A 22,020-nucleotide genomic window follows, 5' to 3' on the forward strand; every position below is an offset into this window, starting at 1 on the left:
AGCCCTCCCTTCTCTTCCTTTATTCTACCTCCTAAGCCTTCCTCTCCTTCAGTTTCCCCTTCCCTTTTTTCTCTCCTAATTCTCCCTTCCCCTCTCAGGTTTCTCCCCTCCCCCCACTTAAAGGGTTTCTGGAGGAGCCACAGCCCCGCCCTCTGTTATACTCAACTCAATGGAAGGCGGGGACTCCTGCGTCTCCTAGCAACGCTCTACAGGGCCTCGCTGATTGGCTGGCGGCTCCCCGCCGCCATTTTTCAAACGCCTTAATGTTGACTATGGCGGCTCCTTCCTGACAGAAAACCCCTTACCCTCCGCGGAGGCTTTGGGCCGGCCCCTAGCTTCTTCCCCTCTCCCAGCCTCTGAAGAGCCCCCTACCCGAGAACTCTGCCTTTAGCTCCCTTCTCTCACGGTCATGGAACTGGAGCCGGCGGCAGTGGAGAGCCCAGCTCCGGAGGCCGAGCAGCCCCAGTCTCACAGGCGCGGTGGCCGACTGACTGCGTCCCGGGCGTCCAGTGCGGACGAGCCCGAGGCCCGGCTGGAAGATCCCGCCTCGGGGCCGGCACCGCGGAGGAGGTGGGTTCCTGCGGAAGGTGAAGTGGAGGTGGGGTGGGCTGAATGAAGGAAAGAAAGGCTTGTTTACGTTTAGGGCGGGACCCCTAGCGGACTGCGTTCTCCGCCCCCCCCCCCCTCCTGGAGAGCTAGAGGGCACCCACCGAGTCCCGAGGAGCCCATCGCTGGAGCAGCGGGGCGGGGCGGGCCACCTGGTCCGCACCTGGGTTCGGATCCTGCTGAGACACAGTAGCTGTGAGATTCTTAGGGGGCTTTTCTTAGTCTCACTTTTCTCTTCTGTGAAATGGACTTGATTTGTGAGATTCTGTGATCCCATGATCATAAGATGAAGTAGAAAACTTGGAGCAGAATAGAACCCTACATGTCTTTTCTCTGGTCCACTGTCCCCTTTTTGCTATATGACACAATACCAGTGGTCCTCAAACTTTTTAAACAGGGGGCCAGTTCACTGTCCCTCAGACTGTGGGAGGGCCGTACTATAGTTAAAAAAAAAAAAAAATTCTTTCTCCGCCCCTCAGCCCTCTTGCCACAGCCTGGTGAGCCGCATAAACTTCCATAGTTTGAAAATCCCTGCAGTAAAGGCTCATTTTAAAAAATTTGGGTTCCAAATTCTCCCTTTTGTCCCCTACTTGTTGGGAAGGCAAGCAGTATATCATTTGTACACAATGAAATCATGCAAAACATACAGCCTTATGGACCATGTTGCAAGGAAAGTAAGGAAAATGAGAAATGTATGCCCCAAAATTCGTTATCTCTTGGAACTGTCGTGATTCATTGTGTAGATCAGAATGGCCAGATCCTTTGCAATTGATCATTTATTATTCACCAGTAGTGCATTATTGTTTCTATTTTTCCACATTCCCCTCCAGCACTTGTCAGTTTCCTTTTCTGGCATGTTAGTCAACCTGATAGATGTAGGTCATACATCGAAGTTGCATGTCTCTAAACCATAATGATTTAGAGCATTTTTATATGATATTAATAGATCTGATTTCTTCTGAAATTTGCTCATTCATATACTTTGTCCTTTTTTATCAATGGTGAATGAATGGTTCTTATACATTCAGCTTAGTTCCATATATATTTGAGAAAGGAGACTTTTATTAGAGAAACTTGTGTGAAAAAATTTTCCTCAGTTTTGTTTTCCTTCTTATTTTGGCACCAGCTTTTTAATATTTTGTTATTGAAATTATGTACTTTATTTTCTGTGATTTTTCTCCATCTTGTTTGTTCACAAACTCTGTTTATCCATAAACTTTTCATTTATCCATAGATCTGACAAGCAAAATTTTGATTATGATATTATCTTTAATATCTAAATCTTCTACCATTTTGACCTTATTTTGGTATATGGTATGATATGTGCCAAACTTTGCCAAACTGTCTAGCAATTTTTGTCAGATACTGAGTTTTTGTCCCTAAAGCTTGGATCTCTGGGTTTATCAAAGATTAGATTACTATAAAGGAAGCTATAACTCAGTGGACAGAGGACTGAGCCTGTATTCAGGAAGATCTGAGGCAAAATGAAATTTCAGGTATTCGTTTGTTATGTGACCCTGGGCCTGTTTATCTTAATTCTCTGCAGAACAGAATGTCAAACCACTTAGGTATCTTTGCCACAAAAATGCCATATGGGGTCTTGAAGAATAGGACATAATTGAACAAGATTATCACAGCCATTCACTACTGTATATTGTGCCTTTGATGTATTTCACTTATCCCACCATTTTTTCCCTTGGTCAGTACCAGATTGTTTTGATGGCTGCTGCTTTGTAATATAGTGGGAAATCTGGTACTGCTAGGTTATGTTCTGTCACTTCTTTTTCATTTTTCCCTTGATATTTTTTATTTTTTGTTCATCCAGATGAATTTTGTTAATTTTTCTAGCTCTATAAAATGATTCTTTGGTAGTTTGGTTGATATGGCACTAAATAAGTAAATTAATTTAGCTAGTATTGTTACTCATTTTTATTTTATTGACTTTGTCTTCTTATGAGCAATTAATATTTCTCCAGTTGTTTAAACGTTGAGAAATGTTTCATAATTGTTCTTATAGTTTCTGAGTTTGTCTTAGCAGTTAGACTCCCAAGTATTTTGTATTGTTTGCAATTATTTCTAAATAGAATTTCTCTCTCAGCTGGGTTTTGTTGGCAATATATAGAAATACTGGTGACTTATGTATTTGTTATATGTCTTGTAACTCTAATTGTTATTTCAACTAGTTTTTCGGTTGATTCTCTAGTATTCTTTAAGTGCCATCAAATCATTTGCAAAGAGTTGAGTTTTGTTTCTTTGTTGCCTACTTTTATTCCTTTCATTTCTTTTTTCTGGTCTTGTTGCAATGGCTAGCATTTCTTTATTTTAAAAAATTTTATTTTCCCCAATTACATGTAAAAATTATGTGGGTTCTTTTTTTGTTATACGTATACATTCTTTTTTTTAACATACATATTTCCTTATAAATTGGGAGAGAAAAATCAGAACAAAAAAAAAAAAAAAACAAACAAAAAACCCATGAGAGAAAAAGAAAATAAAATCAAAGATAGGATGTGCTGATTTATATTCAGTCTCCATAGTGTTCTCTCTGGATGAGAATAACATTTTCCATCCAAAGTTTATTAGGTTGCCACTGAACTGCTGAGAAGAACCAAGTCTGTCATAGTGGATCATCACATAATCTTGCTGTATACAGTGTTCTGGTTCTGCTTGTTTTATTCAGCATCATCAGTTCATGTAAATATTTCCCAGGCCTTTCTAAAATCCGCTTGTTCATTATTTTTGTAGTACAGTACCACAACTTGTTCAGCTATTTACCAGTTGATAAGCATCTACTCATTTTTCCAATTCTTTGCCACCATAAAAAGAGCTGCTACAAACATTTTTGCACATATGGGTCCTTTTCCCTCCTTGATGATTTCCTTGGGATACAGACCCAGTAGTGGCACTGCTGGGTCAAAGGGTATGCACAGTTTGACAGCCCTTTGGACATATTTCTAAATTGGTCTCTAGAATGATTGGATAAGTCCGCAACTCCACCAACAATGTATTAATGTCCCAGTTTTCCCACATCCCCTCCAACATTTATCATTATCTTTTCTTGTCATCTTAGCCAATCTGAGATGTGTGAGGTGGTAGCTCAGAATTTGCATTTCTCTAATCAATAGTGATTTAGAGCATTTTTTCATATAGCAGCTTTAATTTTTGTCATCTGAAGACTCTGCTCATATCCTTTGACCATTTATCAATTGAGAATGACTTGTTTTCTTATAAATTTGCACAGTTCTTTATATATTTTAGAAGTGAGACTTTTATCAGAAACACTGGCTGTAAAGATTTTTTTTCCCAGCTTTGAACTTCCCTTTTAATCTTGTTTCTGTTGGTTTTGTGTGGGACAGAGTGCTAGAACCCCCTTCCCCAAATTGATTTCTCAGAGGCGTCTCCAGATACAAACAGAAAGCCTTTATCTGGTTCTTGCAAGAAGCGGGCCAGCATACTCCCTCAGCAGATTAGCAGGACATGGCCCAGTACAGAGGCAGAAGCTGGGCTGAGTAGCCGAAATGCCGCAGGTTCCCCCTTACCTTGTGGATTTTAAAATTCATTGGTTGGACTGAATTCTTTAGGAACATGGGAGGCACTATTGACCATTATATAATGATGCTGATTCCATTAGTGATCACATGCCTTCTAGGAACCTAAACCTTAGGCCTAGGGCCTGATCTACTTTACTCTGAGAAATCTTCACTTGTCCAACTCAATTTTGTTTGTGCAAAAACTTTTTGTAATCAAAGTTGTTCATTTTGCTTTTCATAATGTTCTCTAGTTCTGCTTTGGTCTTAAATTCCTCCCTTCTCCAAGGATTTAATGGCTAAATTATTCCTTGTCCTTCCATCATCCTTTATGCCCAAATCATATATCCATTTTGACTTTATTTTGATATGGAATATGAGATGTAGGTCCCTGCCAAATTTCTGACATATTATTTTCCAAATTTCTCTGCAATTTTTGTCAAAAAGTGAGTTCTCATTTCAGAAGCTGGAGTTTGGGGAATTTATCAAACGCTAGATTATTATAGGCCTTAATTATTATGCCATGTGTATCTAATCTATTTCACTGATGGTAATGACATACTATTAAGGAAACTAAACACTTGAGAAAGTCTGCTTGTTCCTTATTATTATTACATAACCTCAATATTGATCTGCATATGCATGATTTGGATAAAATTTTTACATATATGAGAAAATAGTCAAATTAGTTGGTAATTGTTGAGGTGATAATAATTGATTTTCTTATGTTAATAGTCAATAATTTATTAAGTGCCTACTTTACTAACTCTTATGTTAATAGTCAATAAACATTTTTTAATAGGTGATGCTAGGAAGGGCCATATGAGAAAGTCCCTTCCCTCAAGGCATCTTCTACTTTTACTTGACTACACATAAAAAAAAAAAGTTGAAGAGGGGCTGGGATAGTTGGGATGGATCCTAATAAAATCTGGCCAAGTATAGTCAGGTGGGAAATGAAAAACTGTGTAAGATCTGAAAGGAGTTCTCTTCTTCACCTTCCATCCTCTCCCAACCTAGGGAGGGAGGGCCTACAGTGAGTCCTGATCAAAGTTGATGTGATGATTTTCTGAGGGTGTAAAGAAAGAAATCGAGAAGATGACTAGAATCTTAGACAAGCAAGATATGATAAATATCTGGAAAGAAAATGAGAATACACCTGTCAGATTGGCTAAGATGACAGGAACAAATAATGATGAATGTTGGAGGGGCTGTGGGAAAATTGGGACACTGATGCATAACTGTTGGTGGAGTTGTGAAAGAATCCAACCATTCTGGAGAGCAATCTGGAATTATGCCCAAAAAGTTATCAAAATGTGCATACCCTTTGACCCAGCCATACTACTACTGGGCTTATACCCCAAGGAACTACCAAAGAAGGGAAAGGGTCCTGTATGTGCCAAAATGTTTGTGGCAGCCCTTTTCATAGTGGCTAGAAGCTGGAAGATGAATGGATGTCCATCAATTGGAGAATGGTTGGGTAAACTATGGTATATGAATGTTAATGGAATATTATTGTTCTATAAGAAATGACCAACAGGAGAAATACAGAGAGGCTTGGAGAAACTTACATCAACTGATGCTGAGTGAAACGAGCAGAACCAGAAGATCATTATACACTTCAACAATGATACTGTACGAGGATGTATGCTGATGGAAGTGGATTTCTTCAACATAGAGAAGAGCTAATCCAATTCCAATTGATTAATGATGGACAGAACCAGCTACATCCAGAAAAGGAACACTGGGAAATGAATGTAAACTGTTATTTTTACCTTCTGAATCCAATTCTTCCTGTGCAACAAAAAATTCGGTTCTACACACATATATTGTATCTAGAATATACTGTAATATATTTAACATATATAAGACTGCTTGCCATCTGGGGGAGGAAGGGAAAAAATCTGAATAGAAGTAAGTGCAAGGGATAATGTTGTAAAAAATTACCCATGCATATGTACTGTCAAAAAAATGTTATAATTATAAAATAAAATTAAAATTAAAAAAAAAAAAAAAGAAAATGAGAATACAAAGGAATATACCTTTTTTCACCAACATTTAAAGAGCAGTTAATTCCAATGCTAAATAATTTTCAATAATAAGCAAAGAAGTAAATTTCCATTTCCAGAAAGCCTATTTAATAAATAATACAGATTGTGTTCACAGTTGTCCATCTTTTCTTTGCCTCCTTGTAGGTTTTCTTTTGTTTTCTGCTGTGTACTTTTTCCTTTATTCTTTTTTCCCATTCCCTCACAAAGGCTACAATTAAGTACAGATATATCGATTTAGACAGATGCACATATATATACATATACAAATAAATATACGTGCATATATACATAGATATCTACCATCTTACACATATACATTCATATGCAACTATGTAAGATTGTACTATGCTTATTTATCTTCTGTTTTTCTGAAGGTGGATATCTTCTTAAGGGTCCATCCTTCTAACTTCACCAGCTTATCATTTCCTATACCAAAACAATATTCCAATAGTATACTGGCTAATTATCTTAAATAATCTAAAACAATATGATGAATATAGCTAACATATAGTATAGTTTCCTTTTTCTCTTTTGATTAAATCTGTTAACTTTAACTTTGTCTGAGATCATGATTATTATCCCTGCTGTTTTTATATAAAAAATTCTACTCCTGAACTTTATTGTATGTGTGTCTGTTTCTTATTTCTATTCCTCCTGACTCCTCTACTTTGCTTCTATCTTCTATTCCTATATTTAATCTACCTACCCCTTCAAGGATCCCTCCTTCATCTTCCCCCACACTTTCCCCTTGCCCTCTTGTTTCTGTCTAAATAAAGATTTTTTTGGTCTTCCTTGTTACTCCCTTTTTATCCCATTCCCATTAATCTACATAACCTCCCATTCCCATTCTCCCCACCTTTCTGTACCCTACACCTTATCTTATTCCCTCAAGGTCTTATTTCTTTATAAACTTAGAAGACTTTTATTCCTTTCTAAATATAATCTTTCTTGGTCTTTCTTTTTCCCAGATCTGATGCAAGGAGGGTTCCCTCTAAAAATACCTCCTTTATCCTCTCCCTATCCCCTCAGACTTTTTCTGAATTTAGAAGACGTCTTTTTTTTTAAGCTATTCTATATATGTAATATATGTACATTATATATGTAATACATATATAATGTATTGTTCCCATTTTTAAACCATTCCTGAAAAGAGTAAGATTCCAGAACTGCCTGTCTTCCTCCCCTTTCTTAATTCCTTTATCAGTTCTTTCTCTCACATCTCATTTTAATAGGATAATTACTCCTTTTTAGAATCACATCCCAGCTCTACTCCATTCTTTCTCTCAAACTACTCAATTGCTAATCACAATCTTAGACATGATTTACATTTTCACGTACTAAAAAAAAGTTTGTCTTTATTGAATCCCCTGTAATTAATATATTTCTCTTATATTTTGTTTGTCAAATTTTCTATTAAGTGCAGGTGTTTTTGCAATGAAATCCTGAAAGTCCAACAAATTCATTAAACATTCTATGCCATACAATTTTTGTTCAGTAAGGAGCTACTAAATTAATTATTAAAAATATCTTAAATCATTAAGAAAGCCAAAGAACAAATTCATAGAAATAAGTTTGATTAAAGATAATGTCAGCATTAACATAATTAGTGTACCATAATTTGTTGAAGGTAGCCAAAGCCATGTATAGGAGAAAACTCACATCTTTAAACACTTTTGAACAAAAGATAGAAGAACCCATGCAACTTTAAAAAAAAAAATCCTATAAAACTAATATTTTTTTAAAAAGAAACACCAAAGGAGGAAATTTGGCATAGCCACATAAAAAGAGACCAACAAAATTAAAAGTAAAATCCTTTTGAATAAATGCAATGAAATATATAAAAATATTATTCCTTTTTTTATTTCATAAAACCAGCTGATTTGATTCTTTAAAGATGGGGAAAATCAAATTACCAGCACCAGAAGTGAAAAAGGAGAATTCACATCAAATGAAAAAGAAATAAATTTTTAAAAACTATTTGGAGGCAGCTAGGTATTACAGTGAATAGAAAATTAGACCTATAGTCAGGAGGACCCAAGTTCAAATCCAGCCTCAGATACTTGATACTCAGGAGCTGTGTGATCCTTGGCAAGTCACTGAGCCTTATTTGCCTCATTCTCCTCATCTGTAAAATGAACTGGAAAAGGACATGGCAAATAACTCCAGTATCTTGCCAAGAAAACCCCAAATAGGGTCACAAAGAGTTGGACATGACTGAAAACAACTAAATACAACAAAAATTGGGGGAAAAAACCAAACCATTGAACTAATAAAAATAGGATCTGGTTTTATGAGAGGATAATAAACAGAAAGAAAATCTAATAAAACAGTATCAAAAATTAAGAAGGGTGAATGCACAAGATGAAATTAAAATAATTATTAGATTTTGCCCGATTACATAGTCAAACTAATATCCTAAATAAAATGGATGAATATTTACAAAAATATACACTGTACAAGTTAACAGAAGAAGAAATCGAATACTTAAGTATCTTAGAAAAGAAACTGAAGAAAACAAAAATGAGCTCTCTAAGAAAAAACTCAAGACAAGATAGATATACAAGTAAATTCAATCAAACATTTAAAGAACAATTCCCATATTATATAAACTATTTGGAAGAATAAGTGAATTCTATCATATTTTTTTCTGTAGCACAAATATAGTTTTATTAGATAAACTGAGAACTAAAATAGAGAAAATTACAGACCAATTTCACTAGTGAATATTTAATTTTATGGCAATAGAATATGTTTAATGAATTTATCAGACTTTTAGGATTTCATTGCAAAAAAACCTGAACTTAATAGAAAAATTCAAAATCATTTTACCTCTCTCAGGCTCAAATTTCCTCAGCTGTAAGTGGGAATAATAACAGCATCTATTTTGCAGAGACAGATTGCAAGGATCAAATGAGGTATTTGTAAAGTGCTTAGTACAGTGTCTGCTAAGTGACATATAATTGCTTATTCCTTTTCCTCTTCTATCAGAAGTATGGAAATCATTCCATACTATTGTATACATTATTTTCAAGATTTCTGTATCTGATATTTTTTCTTAATTGATTCTATTTGTCCTAAAATCATATTTGAATGAAAGAATGATTGCAATGTAAAAACAAAAAATGACTAAGTGTTTTTTGTTTTTTGTTTTTTAATAGAAGCTTTAGATTACAAACTCTTCTGTTTGCCATATAAAACCCTTCGTATTCTGTTTGTAACTTGTCTTTCCAGGCTAGTAACATATTATTCTTTCTCTTTCACTCTGGTTCCACAAGGGCAAGCCTGTTTTCTCACTTTTGACCTTGATATTCCATTTTCTCTCTTTTTATCTTTTACAGGCTATTCCCCATTTCTATAACACTGATTCCCTCCTTTCCATTTTTTGGAACTCCTAACCTTCTTTAAGGATCAATTAAAGCTATTTTTCTCAAGAGGCTTTTCTTGATTTTCTCCCTTTATTAGGTTCCTTTTTCTACTCCTCACAAACATTTTGTATTTATTTCACACATATTTTATATTTACTTAACTATATATTGTTTTCCCCTGATCAAATATAAGCTTTTTGCATATAGAGACTCTTATTTTTGTGTATACTCTCTATACTCTTATGCTTTATATACTCTTGGGAATTTTTTTTTATGTCCTTGGTGCCTAGAATATATAGAAGATTACTGCTTGTTTAATGAATATATCAATTGTGGCATGACTTAGATACATGCCCAACTCGTTTCAAATGGGTGTTCCCATGTGAAGATGAAGGAGGATGTTATAGGCCAGAACTTGAAACAAGGTGCTAATGCTTATATACTTAGTTCTCACCTTTAAAGGAGTTCACACATTAGTTCACACATTCACACCTTTAGAGAGCATATGTAAGCTAGGAACCCTGACTAGGATTGACTTTGGGAGATTCCCAAGTCAGAAGGCCCACTCTCTCAGGGGCAGAGGCAGATTCATTCCAACTTCCACCTTTGTGTGGATGGGGACTTTGGGAGATTTCAGATCCAGGATTCACAAGTCAAGAAGATTCACAAGTTGGGAAGAACAAAGGAAGACAGAGAAGTGGTGGCAGGAGAACACTGAAACCAAGATCCAGAAGGCCTCCAGAAAACTAGCCAAGCCCCAAGTGAAGGAAATAAGATTTGGAAAGAGACAGTAAAAGATTTGGACTTTAACTCCTGGCTGCATTTGGGGTGATTATTGAAACTGAACTGAAATGAAGACTGCTCCCAGAAGCTCCCCAAGAAACTTGCTCCTGGAGAACGAGTACAATTTTAAGAGAAGAGAACATTACAAGAAGATATATTGCATTTCAGTGTCCTTTGACTGTATCATCAGAACTGGTTACATCTTTAAATATATCTGAAGTAGGTACATGGATGAAGATCTTTTTCTCTCATATCATGGGTACCTTGTACTAAGTTGATGGGAGAACTTTTCCTTTCCTCTTAGGCCTTGGGGCCCCATGAGCTTAATAAGGTTCTGGGTCAGATGTTAACTATATAACAGTTTGGTAAATTATTCTTAGCATAGAGGTCATACAAAAGAGATAGGTAGTTTGCCAACTTGAGCTTTACTGAACTGAGTTAACTCATGAACCTAATCTGCTTATCTTCCCAGAGGACGATGCCCTCACTGCCTAAGTCAGGTCTGTTATATTTCATTTCTTTCTTCTGGTTCTTCAATATCTTAACGAGTTTTGGAGGATCTAGTCTCTTGTCATCAACTCAAGGCCCTACCTATTATGTTCCTCAATTTTAAGAGTCCATTTACTTGAATTTCATTTATCCAACTAACAAATTAGCTTTTACAAACAAATATTTACTTCAGAGGTATAGCAAGAATAAACATATAAACATTCCCCCCTTTCCCCTCCACACCTTGTCATCTTAATCCCTTCCTACTCTGGAAAGTAGAGATGGTGTTCAATTTATTCCATTTCTATATAACATTAACCCAACCAGGTTACAAGTCCAAATTCCTACCTCTTGGGCTTTGTATCCCAGCACCCTGGCTACAACATCTAGGTTGGAATCTTATGCTCTATGGTTATCATAGTTTAAGCTTTCAGGTTCAGCAATTGCATCTTTTGCATCTAAAACTGAAAAGAACAAATGAAACAGATTAATACTCTAAACCTTTTTGGCATCACAAGACCTAAGGAGAAAAGGAGGAAGATGTCAACCATAATGTCCATGATGTGAATGAATGATTTACTCCTTGATGCTATTAGAAAGATAGAGCTACTCTGCCTCTGTTAGGTAGATTTAGATTCTGGCAGTTTAGATTGGCTGCTTAGCTAATGGAAAGAGATTGTTGCTCATATGAATAGGCAACCTCAGAATGTTTTCTCCTAGCAGCAATTCTCTTGCATTTCTCTAGCCTCCATTTTAGAAGAACTCCATCAGGGTCTGTTCTAAATCTCAGTTACAGAATAAATGTCATTTAACTAGTCTGAAGCTCAGTTCTTAATGTGTAAAAAATTGATATTTGAAAAACAGTACATACTTTGGATAAGGTTGCTAAGAGAATACAGTTTTACAAATCTTAAGATACTATACAGTTATATATAATTACTATTTTATTTTCACGTCTTGCCTTAAGGATAAGAATTCTGCATTATTTCTACAGAAATTTTCTAAGTAACTTATTTAACTTAAATAAAAATTATTTAAATTATTTAACTTACTTAAATTTAAGTTAAAAAAAAAAAAGCCACATGAGAAAAAATACTTTGCTGTACAGTTGTACCTATTAAAAGAATTTCTTTAATTTCTAGCAAAATGTAAAAGCTAATTTTAAAAAAACAGAATATTCCTTCTAAATTTGCTTTAAAATTGAGCAATAATAATTTATGATTTGTATAATGAAAGCAGTAGTTTAGACTATCTTCCTCTAGGTGGCACTAGAAGTTAATTTTGTATTTTTAAATGCAATAAAGTTGAGAAGCTCCTAGATTTTGTTACTGGTTTGTTTTTTTCCTTTATAGTGTATGAGAAAGCAGCTTGCTTTCTTCTTTCCTTCCTTTCTTCCCTACTTTAAAAAGCAAACACACACCAACCTGTACAATATATTATCAGGTACTTGTCAATTGACTAATTTCTTTCATTAATTTTTTTTTTTTATGTTAAACGTACAATTCTTCTACACATATTTCCACAATGATCGTGCTGCACAAGAAAAATCAGATCAAAAAGGGGAAAAAAGAGAAAACAAAATGCAAGCCATCAACAACAAAAAAGGTGAAAGTGCTATGTAGTGATCCACATTCAATCCCCAAAGTCCTCTCTAGATTTAGATGGCTTTCTCCACAAGTCTACTGAATTAGTTCATTATGGAAAAGAGCTACATCTATCAGAATTGATCATCACATAATCTTGTTTCTGTGTATAAATACTCACTTCACTTAGCATCAATTTATGTGAATTTATGTGAATCCCAGTTCTCTGTAGTCTTGCTGTAGTCACTGACTATTGTGTTTTAGGAACCTAACCTATTCCACTGATTATCTACTCTATTTCTTACCAGTACCAAATGGTCTTGATGACTGCTACTTTATAATGTAGTTTTAGGTCTGATACAGCTAGGCCACCTTCGTTTTTTTTTGGGGGGGGGTGTTTTGGGTTTTTTTGTTTTTTTTGTTTTGTTTTGTTTTGTTTTGTTTTCATTAATTGCCTTGGGATTCTTGACCTTTTGTTCTTCCAGATGAACTTTGTTATTATTTTTCCTGGATCTGTAAAATATTTCTTGGAAGTTTGGTATGGCACCGAAAAGTAAATTAATTTAGTGTTGTCATTTTTGTTATATTCGCTTGGCTTACCCATGAGCACTTGATATTTTTCCAATTGATTATTTGTATAGAAAGTATTTTGTAGTTGTGTTCATATAGCTCCTGACTTTGGTAGATAGATTCCCAAATATTTTATATTATTGACAGTTATTTTGAATGGAATTTCTCTTTTTATCTCTTGTTGCTGAACTTTGTTGATAATATATAAAAATGCTGATGATTTCTGTGGATTTATTTCATGTCCTCCAACTTTGTTTTTTATTGACAGAATATATACATGGGTAATTTTTCAACATTGTCCCTTGCTTGCACTCACTTCTTCGGACTTTTCCCTTCCCTCCCTCCACCCCCTGCCCTAGATGGCAAGCAGTCTTATACATGTTAAATATGTTATAGTATATCCTAGATACAATATGTGTGCAGATCCATACATACAGTTAGATTCAGAAGGTAAAAATAATCTGGGGGAAAAAACCAAAAATGCAAGTAGTCCACATTTATTTAGGGTTAGTAGTTAGTAGTAGTCCACGTTATTTCCCAGTGTTCTTTCTCTGGGTGTAGCTGATCATCATTGATCAATTGGAACTGAATTGGATAGTCTCTTTGTCAAAGATATCCACTTCCATCAGAATACATCCTCATACTGTATTGTTGTTGAAGTGTATAATGATCTCCTGGTTCTGCTCATTTCACTCAGCATCAATTCATGTAAGTTTCTCCAGCCCTCTCTATTCATCCTGCTGGTCATTTCCAAATAGTTTTTCTTAGGATAGATATCAAAGAATGTTTTCCCCAAATTCTTGCTTATGTTTCCTCAAAGGAGTGGGGGAGATGGGTGGAACATTGTGCCCTTCAATGAGTATGATATCTCCCAGCAAAAACCCTAGAGCTTTACAAGGTGAGGTTTTTATTCAATTAGTATAGGTGTTAACAAAATTGAAAGCATTTGAAGCCCCTGCAAGGGGCACATGTGCAGTGCTTTCAGAATATTCTTTCCTGGGAACTATATGAAGGAATGCCAGAATCAGGAATTGGGGAACTAAAGTTGCCATGGTCAGGAGCAAACAATCAGCAACACAAGCAGCTATCTGTAGGCCTGTTTCCCTTTACCTGAAGTGAATTCCCCTTCCTTTAGGAAACAACAGAAATCTCTCTAGGCCCATGGACAGTTTGCAGTAATTGTTTTCTCTGCGTATTTGATGGGGAATTGTTTGGTTGTCAAAAATCCTCTTTCTTTCCATATAGCCCCCTGATCATGCAAAACATGAAAAACTTTTTTGAAGTCAATATATAGATCTTTGAAAAGTAAGCAAAAGGTCTAGGACATGGTTCCAGAGACCCCTAGGACCTAGCCCGGTCTTCCATCAATGTACAGTGTGAAAGGTTCTAAGAAAATTAGTTTAGCCTTCAGGGTTCTAAAAACCTTGACTTGATCAGGGTGTGCTAAGATTGTCTACTTCCTCTCCTGGTTAGCAAAAGGGAAAGTGGGATGTGGCTTCAAATTGGGCCTTCAGACAAAGAAATTCTAGTCCCAGGAAGCAAAGGAGAGATTTTATAGGAGCAACCAGAGAATCCTTCAGGCCTGGGCTGCAAATCAAAATATCAATTTTATACTTGTATTGTGTCTCATATCTTCCATTGACCACTTGCTCTGATAATAGAAATTTGCTATAAGAGGAAAAATCAGGGACATGATTTAAATAACATCCAAACTGGTCCTTCAGGTCTTGACCTGAGAGCATGTACAGGATAAAGCATCTTTAACTCAGTTTTACTTCAGGTAATTCTCTAGTTTTTAACAATTACAGACTCAGGAATAATTAGGTGCGTTCTTATCCAAAAAGAACACCACTGGTGTGAAGTTCAGTTGTCTCTCAATTATAATCCTTCTCTGGGAGGAGGTTTCTTTTTTTTTTTTTTTTTTTTTTTTTTTTAATTTTACTTGTCCAGTATATATAATATGATAAGTTTATTGTATTTTGTTTTGTTTTTTAATTTTCAAAGTAGTCATGCCTTGCCTGTTACATCAAAACACATTAGACCTTGAACTTATTTTATTTTTATATATATATATATATATATATATATATATATATTTTATAATATTATCCCTTGTATTCATTTTTCCAAATTACCCCCCCTCCCTCTATTCCCTCCCCCCGACGACAGGCAATACCATACATTTTACATGTGTTGCAATATAGTCTAGGTACAATACATGTGTGTGAATATCATTTTCTTGTTGCACAATAAACATTAGAATCCGAAGGTACATGCAACCTGGGCAGACAGATATTAGTGCTAACAATTTTCATTCCCCTCCCAGTGTTTCTTCTCTGGGTGTAGCTACCCCTGTCCATCATTGATCAACTGGAAGTGAGTTGGATCTTCTTTATGTTGAAGATTTCCACTTCCATCAGAATACATCCTCATACAGTATTGTTGTTGAAGTGTACAGTGATCTTCTGGTTCTGCTCATTTCACTCAGCATCAGTTGATTTAAGTCTCTCCAGGCCTCTCTATATTCCTCCTGCTGGTCATTTCTTACCGAGCAATAATATTCCATAACCTTCATATACCACAATTTACCCAACCATTCTCCAACTGATGGACATCCATTCATCTTCCAGTTTCTAGCTACAACAAAAAGAGCTGCCACAAACATTTTGGCACATATATGTCTCTTTCCGCTCTTTAGTATTTCTTTGGGATATAATCCCAGTAGTAGCGCTGCTGGGTCAAAGGGTATGCACAGTTTGATAACTTTTTGGGCATAATTCCAGATTGCTCTCCAGAATGGCTGGATTCTTTCACAACTCCACCAGCAATGTATTAGTGTCCCAATTTCCCCACATCCCCTCCAACATTTGTCATTATTTGTTCCTGTCATCTTAGCCAATCTGACATGTGTGTAGTGGTATCTCAGAGTGGTCTTAATTTGCATTTCTCTGATCAGTAGTGATTTGGAACACTCTTTCATGTGAGTGGATATAGTTTCAATTTCTTCCTCTGAGAATTGTCTGTTCATATCCTTTGCCCATTTATCAATTGGAGAATGGTTTGGTTTCTTATAAATTATGGTCAGTTCTCTATATATTTTGGAAATGAGACCTTTGTCAGAACCTTTGTTTTTAAAAATATTTTCCCAATTTGTTACTTCCCTTCTAATCTTGTTTGCATTAGTATTATTTGTACAGAAACTTTTTAGTTTGACGTAATCAAAATCTTCTATTTTGTGATCAATAATGATCTCTAGTTCTCCTCTGGTCATAAATTCCTTCCTTCTGGGAGGAGGTTTCTTTTCGGTAAATCCTTTTCTCTGAGTGCAGGTTTCTTGGGAGGCGTCTGGAGCCTCCAGCCAGAGCAAACGTAGACATAGGAATGAATCAAACTCTGCCTCCAAGAATGTGGGATTGTGGGTTTCCTAGAAGTCTTGACCTTCTAAAGACTCTTTGGTTGTAACCTCAATTGCCATCATGCCCCACTTACCTTTTGATTGATACCTTGGATCTGGGCTCCGCCTCTCATTTCCATGGATCATTCTACATTCAAACATGGAGTTTTAGAGTTTTCATTCTGTCTTCTCATTCTATCTCCATATCTCCATTGAGCTCTTAGATGTCCAACTTTTCCACATTGAAAACATAGATGAGTTTCTCTAGAAGTTCCTTGCCAGGAGGGACCCTGTCTTTCCATGTTTATCATAGTCTGGGTGTAAAAAGTATTTGTTCCCACTATAGCACAGTGTCTTATGATCTCTAAAGAAGCATCTTTGTCTAATCCCCATATAATTCTTTTGCAAATCTCATTGGCATTTTCATAGCCAAATGTCTGGTCATTATTTCTGTGGCTGCATTCTTTCCAATAGTTCTTGTGACAGCAGTTTGCAAACGTCCCACAAAATCCACAAAAGGTTCATTGGGAACTTGTTCTATTTTTGTGAAAGCCTCCCCTCAATCTTTCTTTCTGGGGAGGGAACCCCAAGCTTTTATTGCAGCCTTAGAAATTTGCTCTTTCCCCTCCTACTTCCCTATAGGGTGAGAAAGCTGCTTTGTGAAGCTAAATGTGTCTGATATACTCTCTTTGAGCCAAATCTGTTTAGAGTAAGATAAACACAATGCTTATTCCCCCTTCCTTTTTTCCCTCAATTGTAAACCCTTTTTTAAAAATTGGAATGGGGTTTTTTTTTTGCCTCTTCACAAGATATAATTTACTCCATTTTAAATTCATCTTCCTCTTCTTCCAGAAGAATCACTTTTCCTCTAGTTTCTTTTTTATATCATCACAATAAATCAAATTATATTTGCACTCTTTAAGTATACCCATAACCGAGTTACAGATCTCAAGAGTTAAACATATCATCTTTCCATATAGGAATATGGGATATAAGCTTTTTAACTTTGAAAAGAAAGTCATTTTTTTTCTTTTCTTTTTATCTTTTTATGTTTCTCTTGAGTACTACATTTGAAGATCAAATTTTCTATTCAGCTTTGGTCTTTTCATCAGAAATAAATAAAATTCACCTGTTTAATTGACTGTCCATCTTTTTCCCTGGAAAATAATGCTTGGGGCAGCTAGGTGGCACAGTGGATAGAGTACCAGCCCTGAAGTCAGAAGGACCTGAGTTCAAATCTGGTCTCAGATTTGGTCTCAGACACTTAATACTTCCTAGCTGTATGACCCTGGGCAAGTCACTTAACCCCAATTGTCGCAGAAAAAAAAAAAAAAAGATAATGCTCAATTTTGCTGGATAATTGATTCTAGGCTCTGTCTGATCCAAGTTCCTTTGCCTTTTGGAATATCAGATTTCAGGCCCTTTGATCTTTAAAGTGTAAGCTACTAGGTCTTGGGTAAAATCCTGATTGTGACTCCTCCATATTTGAATTGTTTCCTTTTGGTTGCTTGCAATATTTTCTCCTTGATTTGATAATTCTGAAATTTAGCTACAGTGTTCCTTGAAGTTTTCATTTTGGGGTCGCTTTCAGGAAGAAATCAGTGAATTCTTTCAATGGCTATTTTATTGTCTAGTTCTAGGACATCTGGGCAGTTTTCCTTGATGATTTCCTGAAAAGATGATGATTCTTTTTTTTTTCATCATGGTTTTCAGGAAGTCCAATAATTCTTACATTTTCTCTCCTAGATCTATTTTTCAAGTCAGTTGTTTTTCCAATGAGGTATTTCTTTTGTCTTTTCATTTTATTTATTTGTTTGTTTATTTATTTTTGTTTTGTTTGATTCTTGAAGTCTGAGTCATTCACTTCCATTTGTTCAGGTCTAATTTTTAGTGAATTATTTTCTTCAGTTACTTTTTAATCCCCTTTTGCATTTGGCCAATTGAACTTTTAAATGAGGTTTTTTGTTCATTGCATTTTTTTTCCATTTCACAAATTCTGTTTCTTTTTCATATCTATTTTGTAAGGAGTTATTTGCCTTTTCCATTTAATCAAATCTGTTTTGTAAGGAATCATGCTTTTTCCATTTCATCTTTTTTTTTTTTTTTGCTAAGGCAATTGGGGTTAAGTGCCCAGGGTCACATAGCTAGGAAGTGTTAAGTGTTCTGAGGCCAGATTTGAACTCAGGGCTGGTGCTTTACCTACTGTGCCACCTAGCTTCCCCATCAAATCTATTTTTTTAAAGAGCTTTCTTACATGCTCTTTTGCCAAGTTCTCATTTCCTTCCTCATTTTTCTTCTCTCTTTTAAGATCCTTTTTGAATTCTTCCCAGAAATCTTTGTGAAATGAGGACCAGCTCATATACCTTTGGGGCTTCAAATAGAAATGATTTGCTTTTAGGATTCTCAGTGTTTGAGGTCTGTTCTTCTCTTTTGCCTTAAAAGCTGCCTATGGTTAGAGTTCTTTTTGCTTTTTTGATCTTTTTTTTTTTTTTTTTTTTTTAAAGGTTGAGATCTGCTCTTAAGGCAGAGGGACAATGACCACTTTAGGTTGCCCTGGGGCTGGTGCTGGGGTTCCTTTTTTCTGGGGTTCAGAAGCTTGCAATTGCTTTGGGTATCTCACAGACAATCCGCTGATCTACTGGCCTGTAACCAAGACAGAGCAGCCTAAGAGCCTCCCAGTCGACTCCCCAGTGTGGGACACTGCAAAGCCCTGGCTCCCTGCTTCTGGCTCCCCACAGCAGCCTCTCCTCCTGCCTGATTAAACAGACCTTTTCTGAAGTTTTTCCAAAGTATCTTCTTCTGGGAATTTGTTATGCTCCAAATATTTGTGGGTTCTGTCATCCCAAAATGAATATTTCAGAGGCTTGATCTGAGGAAGACTAGAAGAAGTTCAGATAAAGACTTGTCTACTCTCAGTCATCTTGGCTTTGTCCATACAAGTGAATTCTTTTAAATGGTTAAAGAACAGTTCTTTTCGACATTAAACTGTTTGAAAAATAGGAAGGGATACTACTACCCGAATCTTTTTGTGATCCAGTGCCACATGACTATGTTCTATGATTCAATCTCTTTTCCAATACCAATGCCCTGGGATCTTTGGTTTCTGATTGGTGAACATTCACCATAGTTGGCCAAATTCATACCCACCACATTGATGCTTCCCAGTCATCTTCACACTATTTCATTCTACTTATTTTCCACCTCTAGTGAATAGTAATAAAATGAGTAATGCCATTCCTAGAAAAGAGCATGAAAATCAGTTGCCTATGAATACATTCACCATCCCTGATCAAAAATATTCCTCTCTGGCTACCACTCCTTTAGGTGTTCTTTTCTTCTATTAGATTATATACACTATGAGGGCAGAGACCATCTTACTTTTTATATTTGTATGTCCAGTACTTATCACAGTACCTGATGCATGATAAACAGTGAATATTGTTCATGTAAACATTTGAGAATCAGTTAAAGGATCATATACTTTCTGACAATGAATGGCATTGACAAAGAAGCATATTTAAATTTGGGAAAGGATCCCAAAATTAAAACTGTTCCAAACTAGAATATGTAGTGCCTTTCCCCTCATTGGAGGACTTTGAGGAACTGAGCACTTTTCAACTATATTATAGTAGGATTTCTTTCTTGGATAAGTTAGACTTAATAGCTGATAGAGTCCCTTCCAACCCTAAAATAATATGATTCTCTGGGCTGTCCATAAGTTAGCTGCTTTTGCTATGTGGCTGGTTTACTTTTTCCTATCATACTTTTTGTTTGTTGTTATAATATCCTTCATGCTATTCCTTTATATAACAGGGGTTCTCAAACTACAGCCCTCGGAGAGGATCTTTATGCGGCCTGCTGGGGTTATGGCAAATGGGCTGAGGGGCGGAGACAGAGTATGAGTTTTTGTTTGTCCCTCCAACTGTCTGAGGGACAGTGAACTGGCCCCCTATTTAAAAAGTTTGAGGACCACTACTTTATAAGTTCTTAATAATATATTACAATATATACATACCTACCATGCATTTCTTCATTGTTCTTTGGGTGATGTTCAACTTTTAATTCTTTAGAAACTCTGATGTTCTATGATCTGAATCTTTTAATTTTTTGAGGTTGTGATATTCCATGACTTATAATCATATAGTATCCTTGGATGAATATATTAAAGTGATCAACTTTTTTTTCAGGAGAAGCTTGGAATCATTAAAAAACACTATAGAATTTCTCAAAGGTAATCTAGTTATAAGTACTTGACTTTTTCAGAGTTTAGATGATAAAAATAGGAGAATAAACTGAATAATTACTTGTGATTCCTTCCAGTTGAAAAAAAAATCATAGTAAGAACTATTTAATGTGCTTTAAAAAAAAAAACATTAATCTTACTTCTTAACTGTTTCTTCAGACTACTTCAAAAATATCCTTAAAATTATAACCAACTTCATTTTTAGCTACCACTGTAACTCAGTATCTCATAAATTTATTTTATGTCTTTTCTATTAATAGATACTCCCTTCGAAGAGGCAATTCCTTCACATTTCTTACACCTGGGCCACACTGGGATTTCACTTTGGTGGGTATATATTTAACAAAGTTCTTTAAAATTTAGCAGTTGGAATCCTGTAGATTTAACATTCTTCATAAAGTACATACTAATGTATTATTTCAATTGTTATAGCATGATTTTGAGTAAAAATAGCAACAATGTCAAACAAGCTTAATTGGCATGTAGAAGGAACAAACTGAGATGCCCATTTAGGTTAAGCAACAACTACTCCAGAAACCCAACCAATAAATTTTAAAATCAGTTGTAGGTTTTATGACTCTAGAATTACTTTAACCTTACACAGTCTGCTTTGTTTCAGTCCTACCCTCCTTTTCCTCTTAAGGATCTTCCCCTGCCAAGCCTTAGCCTTGGATTACTCCTACCCTCCACTTCCATTGTTCCTGCTCACATGCTAGAGAACAGGAAAATGCTTCACTGGTTCTATTACATATTTGTTACATAACTGCAACAGGGCAATTCTTTTGTGCCTGCCTAATTGATTCACTTTCTCACCACAGTGACTTTTCTGGATCATTTAATCTCTCCTTAAACCTTGAGAGTTCTAGTTCTGGAATAAGGAATAACTGAGTTCAAATTCTACCTCAGACGCTTACTTGGATATGTAACATTGGGCAACATTATTTAACCTCCAATTGCCTTAGTTTCCTCGACTGTAAAGAGGAGATCATAATAGTGTCCAAAATCATTCTCTTCCCCTAAAGTTGTTAAGAGCAAATATTTGAAAAATGCTTGGCATATGATAGGTGCTTAATAAATTCCTGTTTCATGCTTCTTTTATAGCTCTCCCTTCTCCACTCTCTTAGCTGAAAATCTTGTCACATATTTCATTTTAAAGTTGAGACCAACGGTGGATTGGCCCTACTTTCCCTTTCTCCTCATTTCATATCCCCTGTGTACTTTGTTATTTCCTCTTCCTTCACACATTTACATAAAGAAATAACTCCAATTATTCCTTCTCTCCTTTGTCTTCAGTTTCACCCTGTCAGCTTTTCTACTGTTAACATGTCCTTGTCTCCTCTATCCTAAAAAATCCTTCATTTACTCTATTTCTTTTAGAGTTGTCTTTCCTATGTAGTTGTCTGTCCCATGTT

General features: G+C 35.8%; 1 protein-coding gene across 1 annotated transcript in view; it reads left to right on the forward strand.

Annotated features, from left to right (window-relative positions):
• Positions 1-315: 315 nt before the first annotated feature.
• The window catches only part of NET1 (neuroepithelial cell transforming 1), a 75,909-nt gene continuing 54,204 nt past the window's right edge, over positions 316-22,020 (forward strand). Inside the window, exons 1-2 of the mRNA XM_074269416.1 lie at positions 316-570; positions 20,869-20,935. Coding sequence (XP_074125517.1) covers positions 410-570; positions 20,869-20,935 — 228 coding nt within the window. The 5' untranslated portion in view covers positions 316-409. The remainder of the gene's footprint in view (positions 571-20,868; positions 20,936-22,020) is intronic.

This window comes from Sminthopsis crassicaudata, chromosome 5, assembly GCF_048593235.1.
Source record: "Sminthopsis crassicaudata isolate SCR6 chromosome 5, ASM4859323v1, whole genome shotgun sequence".
In the NCBI taxonomy this organism is placed as follows: domain Eukaryota; kingdom Metazoa; phylum Chordata; class Mammalia; order Dasyuromorphia; family Dasyuridae; genus Sminthopsis; species Sminthopsis crassicaudata.